The 10,601-nt window shown below is 52.1% G+C and overlaps 1 protein-coding gene across 1 annotated transcript; it reads right to left on the bottom strand.

Annotated features, from left to right (window-relative positions):
* Positions 1 to 7,831: 7,831 nt before the first annotated feature.
* On the bottom strand, positions 7,832 to 10,372 carry LOC139547263 (uncharacterized protein PF3D7_1120600-like). The gene has a single exon (XM_071356323.1). It carries the CDS (start codon positions 10,370 to 10,372, stop codon positions 7,832 to 7,834), a length of 2,541 nt encoding a protein of 846 aa, XP_071212424.1.
* Between the last annotated feature and the right edge of the window lie 229 nt (positions 10,373 to 10,601).

Genomic DNA, 10,601 nt, shown 5'->3' on the forward strand with positions numbered 1-10,601 from the left:
GCTCCGTTATATACCTCTATACCCCCCAGCCTAGTGACCAGACCACTGACTCTGCAGTTAGTTACAGTTAATACCACAACGCCACTGTTCTGGGGAGCTCTAGGTCAGGCACAGTGTGTGTGTGTGTGTGTGTGTGTGTGTGTGTGTGTGTGTGTGTGTGTGTGTGTGTGTGTGTGTGTGTGTGTGTGTGTGCGCACGCATGTATGGGGGGTGCACTACTTTAGACCAGGGCCCTATGGCACCCTATTCCCTACATAGTGCACTAATTTTGACCAGAGCCCTATGGCACCCTATTCCCTACATAGTGCACTACTTTAGACCAGGGCCCTATGGCACCCTATTCCCTATATAGTGCACTACTTTAGACCAGGGCCAATACGGGTTCCATTCGGGACACGGCCTGTGTTTGTGTTCTAGGGGCATCCAGGCTCCATGTGAGGGGTGGGACCCGCTGAATAGAGGGACCACAGTGTTTATACATCTATACACACAGCACACAGGGAGAGGACTTTACCAGCAAGGGCAGAGGCTTCCTGCATGCAAGCACTGGCACGTAAACACACACACACCCGGCCCAAACACACACACACACACACACACACACACACACACACACGAGAGAAAGAGAACACAGTCAAGAGCCTGCCAATATACACCACAGCCCAGAGCCTACCCCATACACCACAGCCTACCAATATACACCACAGCCCAGAGCCTACCAATACACCACAGCCCAGAGCCTACCAATACACCACAGCCCAGAGCCTACCAATACACCACAGCCCAGAGCCTACCAATACACCACAGCCCAGAGCCTACCAATATACCACAGCCCAGAGCCTACCAATATACCACAGCCCAGAGCCTACCAATACACCACAGCCCAGAGCCTACCCCATACACCACAGCCTACCAATATACACCACAGTCCAGAGCCTACCAATACACCACAGCCCAGAGCCTACCAATACACCACAGCCCAGATCCTACCAATATACACCACAGCCCAGAGCCTACCAATATACCACAGCCCAGAGCCTACCAATACACCACAGCCCAGATCCTACCAATACACCACAGTCCAGAGCCTACCAATATACACCACAGCCCAGAGCCTACCAATATACCACAGCCCAGAGCCTACCAATATACACCACAGCCCAGAGCCTACCAATACACCACAGCCCAGAGCCTACCAATATACACCACAGCCCAGAGCCTACCAATACACCACAGCCCAGAGCCTACCAATACACCACAGCCCAGAGCCTACCAATATACACCACAGCCCAGAGCCTACCAATACACCACAGCCCAGAGCCTACCAATATACCACAGCCCAGAGCCTACCAATACACCACAGCCCAGAGCCTACCAATACACCACAGCCCAGAGCCTACCAATACACCACAGCCCAGAGCCTACCAATATACACCACAGCCCAGAGCCTACCAATACACCACAGCCCAGAGCCTACCAATACACCACAGCCCAGAGCCTACCAATACACCACAGCCCAGAGCCTACCAATACACCACAGCCCAGAGCCTACCAATACACCACAGTCCAGAGCCTACCAATACACCACAGCCCAGAGCCTACCAATATACCACAGCCCAGAGCCTACCAATACACCACAGCCCAGAGCCTACCAATACACCACAGCCCAGAGCCTACCAATACACCACAGCCCAGAGCCTACCAATATACACCACAGCCCAGAGCCTACCAATACACCACAGCCCAGAGCCTACCAATATACACCACAGCCCAGATCCTACCAATATACCACAGCCCAGAGCCTACCAATACACCACAGCCCAGAGCCTACCAATATACACCACAGCCCAGAGCCTACCCTAAACACCACAGCCCAGAGCCTACCCTATACACCACAGCCCAGATCCTACCAATATACCACAGCCCAGATCCTACCAATATACACCACAGCCCAGATCCTACCAATATACACCACAGCCCAGATCCTACCAATATACCACAGCCCAGATCCTACCCCATAAACCACAGCCCAGATCCTACCAATATACCACAGCCCAGATCCTACCAATATACCACAGCCCAGATTGTACCCTATACACCACAGCCCAGATCCTACCCCATACACCACAGCCCAGATCCTACCCCATACACCACAGCCCAGATCCTACCAATACACCACAGCCCAGATCCTACCAATACACCACAGCCCAGAGCCTACCAATACACCACAGCCCAGAGCCTACCAATACACCACAGCCCAGAGCCTACCAATACACCACAGCCCAGAGCCTACCAATACACCACAGCCCAGATCCTACCCCATACACCACAGCCCAGATCCTACCCCATACACCACAGCCCAGATCCTACCCCATACACCACAGCCCAGATCCTACCAATACACCACAGCCCAGATCCTACCAATACACCACAGCCCAGATCCTACCAATACACCACAGCCCAGATCCTACCAATACACCACAGCCCAGATCCTACCAATACACCACAGCCCAGATCCTACCAATACACCACAGCCCAGATCCTACCAATACACCACAGCCCAGATCCTACCAATACACCACAGCCCAGAGCCTACCAATACACCACAGCCCAGATCCTACCAATACACCACAGCCCAGATCCTACCAATATACACCACAGCCCAGAGCCTACCAATACACCACAGCCCAGATCCTACCAATACACCACAGCCCAGATCCTACCAATACACCACAGCCCAGAGCCTACCAATACACCACAGCCCAGATCCTACCAATACACCACAGCCCAGATCCTACCAATATACACCACAGCCCAGAGCCTACCAATACACCACAGCCCAGATCCTACCAATACACCACAGCCCAGAGCCTACCAATACACCACAGCCCAGATCCTACCAATATACACCACAGCCCAGAGCCTACCAATACACCACAGCCCAGATCCTACCAATACACCACAGTCCAGAGCCTACCAATACACCACAGCCCAGATCCTACCAATACACCACAGCCCAGATCCTACCAATATACACCACAGCCCAGAGCCTACCAATACACCACAGCCCAGATCCTACCAATACACCACAGTCCAGAGCCTACCAATACACCACAGCCCAGAGCCTACCAATACACCACAGCCCAGATCCTACCAATACACCACAGCCCAGAGCCTACCAATACACCACAGCCCAGATCCTACCAATATACACCACAGCCCAGAGCCTACCAATACACCACAGCCCAGATCCTACCAATACACCACAGTCCAGAGCCTACCAATACACCACAGCCCAGAGCCTACCAATATACACCACAGCCCAGATCCTACCAATACACCACAGCCCAGAGCCTACCAATACACCACAGCCCAGATCCTACCAATATACACCACAGCCCAGAGCCTACCAATACACCACAGCCCAGATCCTACCAATACACCACAGTCCAGAGCCTACCAATACACCACAGCCCAGAGCCTACCAATATACACCACAGCCCAGATCCTACCAATACACCACAGCCCAGAGCCTACCAATACACCACAGCCCAGATCCTACCAATATACACCACAGCCCAGAGCCTACCAATACACCACAGCCCAGATCCTACCAATACACCACAGCCCAGAGCCTACCAATACACCACAGCCCAGATCCTACCAATATACACCACAGCCCAGAGCCTACCAATACACCACAGCCCAGATCCTACCAATACACCACAGTCCAGAGCCTACCAATACACCACAGCCCAGATCCTACCAATACACCACAGCCCAGAGCCTACCAATACACCACAGCCCAGATCCTACCAATATACACCACAGCCCAGAGTCTACCAATACACCACAGCCCAGATCCTACCAATACACCACAGTCCAGAGCCTACCAATACACCACAGCCCAGAGCCTACCAATACACCACAGCCCAGAGCCTACCAATACACCACAGCCCAGAGCCTACCAATACACCACAGCCCAGATCCTGCTATCTCTCTCAGAATGACCTTCTTGATCCAAATCAGTCAGGTTTCAAGACTAGTCATTCAACTGAGACTGCTCTTCTCTGTGTCACGGAGGCGCTCCGCACTGCTAAAGCTAACTCTCTCTCCTCTGCTCTCATCCTTCTAGACCTATCGGCTGCCTTTGATACTGTGAACCATCAGATCCTCCTCTCCACCCTCTCCGAGCTGGGCATCTCCGGCGCGGCCCACGCTTGGATTGCGTCCTACCTGACAGGTCGCTCCTACCAGGTGGCGTGGCGAGAATCTGTCTCCGCACCACGTGCTCTCACCACTGGTGTCCCCCAGGGCTCTGTTCTAGGCCCTCTCCTATTCTCGCTATACACCAAGTCACTTGGCTCTGTCATATCCTCACATGGTCTCTCCTATCATTGCTATGCAGACGACACACAATTAATCTTCTCCTTTCCCCCCTCTGATAACCAGGTGGTGAATCGCATCTCTGCATGTCTGGCAGACATATCAGTGTGGATGACGGATCACCACCTCAAGCTGAACCTCGGCAAGACGGAGCTGCTCTTCCTCCCGGGGAAGGACTGCCCGTTCCATGATCTCGCCATCACGGTTGACAACTCCATTGTGTCCTCCTCCCAGAGTGCTAAGAACCTTGGCGTGATCCTGGACAACACCCTGTCGTTCTCAACTAACATCAAGGCGGTGACCCGTTCCTGTAGGTTCATGCTCTACAACATTCGCAGAGTACGACCCTGCCTCACGCAGGAAGCGGCGCAGGTCCTAATCCAGGCACTTGTCATCTCCCGTCTGGATTACTGCAACTCGCTGTTGGCTGGGCTCCCTGCCTGTGCCATTAAACCCCTACAACTCATCCAGAACGCCGCAGCCCGTCTGGTGTTCAACTTTCCCAAGTTCTCTCACGTCACCCCGCTCCTCCGCTCTCTCCACTGGCTTCCAGTTGAAGCTCGCATCCGCTACAAGACCATGGTGCTTGCCTACGGAGCTGTGAGGGGAACGGCACCTCCGTACCTTCAGGCTCTGATCAGGCCCTACACCCAAACAAGGGCACTGCGTTCATCCACCTCTGGCCTGCTCGCCTCCCTACCTCTGAGGAAGTACAGTTCCCGCTCAGCCCAGTCAAAACTGTTCGCTGCTCTGGCACCCCAATGGTGGAACAAACTCCCTCACGACGCCAGGTCAGCGGAGTCAATCACCACCTTCCGGAGACACCTGAAACCCCACCTCTTTAAGGAATACCTAGGATAGGATAAAGTAATCCTTCTAACCCCCCCCCCCTTAAAAGAGTTAGATGCACTATTGTAAAGTGGTTGTTCCACTGGATATCATAAGGTGAATGCACCAATTTGTAAGTCGCTCTGGATAAGAGCGTCTGCTAAATGACTTAAATGTAAATGTAAATGTAATCCTACCAATATACACCACAGCCCAGAGCCTACCAATACACCACAGCCCAGATCCTACCAATACACCACAGTCCAGAGCCTACCAATACACCACAGCCCAGAGCCTACCAATATACACCACAGCCCAGATCCTACCAATACACCACAGCCCAGAGCCTACCAATACACCACAGCCCAGATCCTACCAATATACACCACAGTCCAGAGCCTACCAATACACCACAGCCCAGATCCTACCAATATACACCACAGTCCAGAGCCTACCAATACACCACAGCCCAGAGCCTACCAATATACACCACAGTCCAGAGCCTACCAATACACCACAGCCCAGAGCCTACCAATACACCACAGCCCAGATCCTACCAATATACACCACAGTCCAGAGCCTACCAATACACCACAGCCCAGATCCTACCAATATACACCACAGTCCAGAGCCTACCAATACACCACAGCCCAGAGCCTACCAATATACACCACAGTCCAGAGCCTACCAATACACCACAGCCCAGATCCTACCAATATACACCACAGTCCAGAGCCTACCAATACACCACAGCCCAGAGCCTACCAATATACACCACAGTCCAGAGCCTACCAATACACCGCAGCCCAGAGCCTACCAATACACCACAGCCCAGATCCTACCAATATACACCACAGTCCAGAGCCTACCAATACACCACAGCCCAGATCCTACCAATATACACCACAGTCCAGAGCCTACCAATACACCACAGCCCAGAGCCTACCAATATACACCACAGTCCAGAGCCTACCAATACACCACAGCCCAGAGCCTACCAATATACACCACAGTCCAGAGCCTACCAATACACCACAGCCCAGAGCCTACCAATATACACCACAGTCCAGAGCCTACCAATACACCACAGCCCAGATCCTACCAATACACCAGAGCAATATCTCATCTTAGACTACCTCCAGCCCCAGTCTCACAAACATCACCTCCCTGACCTTTCTTCCTATATCTAAATCCATCCCACCATCACCAAATCCCCCCCCCCCCCTACACCAAGCGCAGCCTAGCGCCGTCCAAGTACCCCTGTCTATCTCTCCTCCATCTTCCCTCCCCTTCTCTGGCTGGGGCATGAGCCATGTGAAAGGCTCCTCATTTATTTTTGAAGAGCAGGAGACTCACTTCCTCCTTGCCAGCTGAAGGAGGAGGAGGAGGGAGGAGGAGGAGGGAGGAGGAGGAGGGAGGAGGAGGAGCAGGAGACTCACTTCCTCCTTGCCAGCTGAATGAGGAGGGAGGAGGAGGAGGAGGAGGAGCAGGAGACTCACTTCCTCCTTGCCAGCTGAAGGAGGAGGGAGGAGGAGGAGGACAGGGAGGGAGGAGGAGAGGGAGGAGGAGGAGGAGGAGAGGGAGGAGGAGGAGGAGAGGGAGGAGGAGGAGGGAGGAGGAGAGGGAGGAGGAGGAGGAGAGGGAGGAGGAGGAGGAGGAGGGAGGAGGAGAGGGAGGAGGAGGAGGAGAGGGAGGAGGTTGTGTACGTGGTACACAACAAATGTCATCAATCTGCACTGGCAGCCACGGAGAAGAGAGATGGAGGGTTGGGTGTGTTCTCTCTGTCTAATGTCTCCCAGATCCTACCAATATACCTGGCTGGAGGAGGAGGAGGGAGGAGGAGGGGGGGGGGGGGGGTGTTCTCTCTGTCTAATGTCTCCCAGATCCTACCAATATACCTGGCTGGAGGAGGAGGAGGGAGGAGGAGGGGGGGGGGGGGGGGGTGTTCTCTCTGTCTAATGTCTCCCAGATCCTACCAATATACCTGGCTGGAGGAGGAGGAGGGAGGAGGAGGGAGGGGGGGGTGTTCTCTCTGTCTAATGTCTCCCAGATCCTACCAATATACCTGGCTGGAGGAGGAGGAGGGAGGAGGAGGGGGGGGGTGTGTTCTCTCTGTCTAATGTCCCCCAGATCCTACCAATATACCTGGCTGGAGGAGGAGGAGGGAGGGGGTGTGTTCTCTCTGTCTAATGTCTCCCAGATCCTACCAATATACCTGGCTGGAGGAGGAGGAGGGGGGGGGGGGGGGTGTTCTCTCTGTCTCATTTATTGTAAACATAACGGTGGTCCTCCCAGTAAGCATCCATCCATCTGTGTCGAGCCCAGGGACATGATCCCCATTCTCTCTCACAACGTCACCCTTTCCTACCCGAGGACAACAACACATTAGGACGCAGAAGGACACAAACTATACCTTTAATACACCATCCACGGTGAAGTTACACAAGGCAAATAAATAGCATCTTACTTTCCCCGATCTCACTCCCTTAAAAAAACGTGCACCTTAGACGGTCTCTTTACACCTAAACCCCCCTCATCAGCCCTGTGATTCTATGATTCCAGGTGCTTTACAATCTGAGGCCCAGAATAGAACCAGGCAATTACCTGTAAGACTCTCTCATACAGACATGTTATCCATGTCAGCCCTGTCAGCCCTGTTATCCATGTCAGCCCTGTTAGCCATGTCAGCCCTGTTAGCCATGTCAGCCCTGTTATCCATGTCAGCCCTGTTATCCATGTTATCCCTGTTATCCACGTCAGCCCTGTTATCCACGTCAGCCCTGTTAGCCATGTCAGCCCTGTTATCCATGTCAGCCATGTTATCCATGTCAGCCCTGTTAGCAATGTCAGCCCTGTTATCCACGTCAGCCCTGTTAGCCATGTCAGCCCTGTTATCCATGTCAGCCCTGTTAGCCATGTCAGCCCTGTTATCCATGTCAGCCCTGTTATCCATGTGAGCCCTGTCGGCCATGTCAGCCCTGTTATCCATGTCAGCCCTGTTATCCATGTCAGCCCTGTTATCCATGTCAGTAATGTCAGCCCTGTCTGCCCTGTTATTCATGTCAGCCCTAGTATCCATGTCAGCCCTGTCAGCCATGTCATCCATGTCAGCCCTGTTATCCCTGTCATCCCTGTTATCCATGTCAGCCATGTTATCCCTGTCAGCCCTGTTATCCATGTGAGCCCTGTCGGCCATGTCAGCCCTGTTATCCATGTCAGTAATGTCAACCCTGTCAGCCCTGTTATCCATGTCAGCCCTGTTAGCTATGGTATCCCTGTTATCCATGTCAGCCCTGTCAGCCCTGTTATCCATGTCAGCCATGTTATCCATGTCAGCCCTGTTATCCCTGTCAGCCATGTTATCCATGTCAGCCATGTTATCCCTGTCAGCCCTGTTATCCATGTTATCCATGTCAGCCCTGTTTGCCATGTCAGCCATGTTATCCATGTCAGCCATGTTATCCCTGTCAGCCCTGTTATCCATGTTATCCCTGTTATCCCTGTCAGCCCTGTTATCCATGTTATCCCTGTTATCCATGTCAGCCATGTTATCCCTGTCAGCCCTGTTATCCATGTTATCCCTGTTATCCCTGTCAGCCCTGGTATCCATGTCAGCCCTGTCAGCCCTGTCAGCCCTGTTATTCATGTCAGCCCTGTTAGCCCTGTTATCCATGTTATCCCTGTTATCCATGTCAGCCATGTTATCCCTGTCAGCCCTGTTATCCATGTTATCCCTGTTATCAATGTCAGCCATGTTATCCATGTCAGCCCTGTTATCCATGTTATCCCTGTTATCAATGTCAGCCATGTTATCCCTGTCAGCCCTGTTATCCATGTTATCCATGTTATCCCTGTTAGCCATGTCAGCCCTGTTAGCCATGACAGCCCTGTTAGCCCTGTTAGCCATGTCAGCCATGTTATCCCTGTCAGCCCTGTTATCCATGTTATCCCTGTTATCCATGTCAGCCCTGTTATCCATGTCAGCCCTGTTAGCCATGTCAGTCCTGTTATCCATGTCAGTCCTGTTATCCATGTCATCCCTGTTATCCATGTCAGCCCTGTTAGCCATGTCAGACCTGTAATCCATGTAAGACCTGTTATCCATGTCAGCCCTGTTATCCCTGTCAGCCCTGTTATCCATGTCAGCCCTGTTATCCCTGTCAGCCCTGTTATCCATGTCAGCCCTGTTATCCATGTCAGCCCTGTTATCCATGTCAGCCCTGTTATCCATGTCAGCCCTGTTATCCCTGTCAGCCCTGTTATCCATGTCAGCCCTGTCAGCCCTGTCAGCCCTGTTATTCATGTCAGCCCTGTTAGCCCTGTTATCCATGTTATCCCTGTTATCCATGTCAGCCATGTTATCCCTGTCAGCCCTGTTATCCATGTTATCCCTGTTATCAATGTCAGCCCTGTTATCCATGTTATCAATGTCAGCCATGTTATCCCTGTCAGCCCTAGTATCCATGTCAGCCCTGTTAGCCCTGTCAGTCCTGTTATCCATGTCAGCCCTGTCAGCCCTGTTAGTAATGTCAGCCCTGTTATCCATGTCAGCCCTGTTATCCATGTCATCCCTGTCAGCCCTGTTATCCATGTCAGCCCTGTCAGTCCTGTTATCCATGTCAGCCCTGTCAGCCCTGTTATCCATGTCAGCCCTGTTATCCATGTCAGCCCTGTTAGTAATGTCAGCCCTGTTAGCCCTGTCATTCATGTCAGCCCTGTTAGTAATGTCAGCCCTGTTAGTAATGTCAGCCCTGTCAGCCCTGTTAGTAATGTCAGCCCTGTTAGCCCTGTCATTCATGTCAGCCCTGTCAGCCCTGTTATCCATGTCAGTCCTGTTAGCCATGTCAGACCTGTTATTCATGTCAGCCCTGTTATCCATGTCAGTCCTGTTATCCATGTCAGCCATGTTATCCCTGTCAGCCCTGTTATCCATGTTATCCATGTCAGCCCTGTTATCCATGTCAGCCCTGTTATCCATGTCAGCCCTGTTATCCATGTCAGCCCTGTTATCCCTGTTTGCCATGTCAGCCCTGTTATCCATGTCAGTCCTGTTATCCATGTCAGTCCTGTTATCCATGTCAGCCCTGTTATCCCTGTTATCCATGTCAGTCCTGTTATCCATGTCAGTCCTGTTATCCATGTCAGTCCTGTTATCCATGTCAGTCCTGTTAGCAGTCTAAGCTCAGAGTGAAGGTACACAACATCAGACACCATGACAGACAATAACTGATCAACCTTGACATGTAACATACACGATATACAAAGAGAGGACTGTTCATTGAGACGGATGCTCTACAACGGGAAACGATTCTCAAATGCTTCTCTTTTCATTTTCTAATAGGGTAATTATTCCATTATATAAAATGATTGATCATGATTATGTATAA

Source organism: Salvelinus alpinus, chromosome 20, assembly GCF_045679555.1.
Source record: "Salvelinus alpinus chromosome 20, SLU_Salpinus.1, whole genome shotgun sequence".
Taxonomy (NCBI): domain Eukaryota; kingdom Metazoa; phylum Chordata; class Actinopteri; order Salmoniformes; family Salmonidae; genus Salvelinus; species Salvelinus alpinus.

Excerpts from the sequence above, each read along its gene's own strand:
- LOC139547263 (XM_071356323.1), bottom strand. The coding sequence starts at position 10,372 with ATGGATAACAGGACTGACATGGATAACAGGACTGACATGGATAACAGG.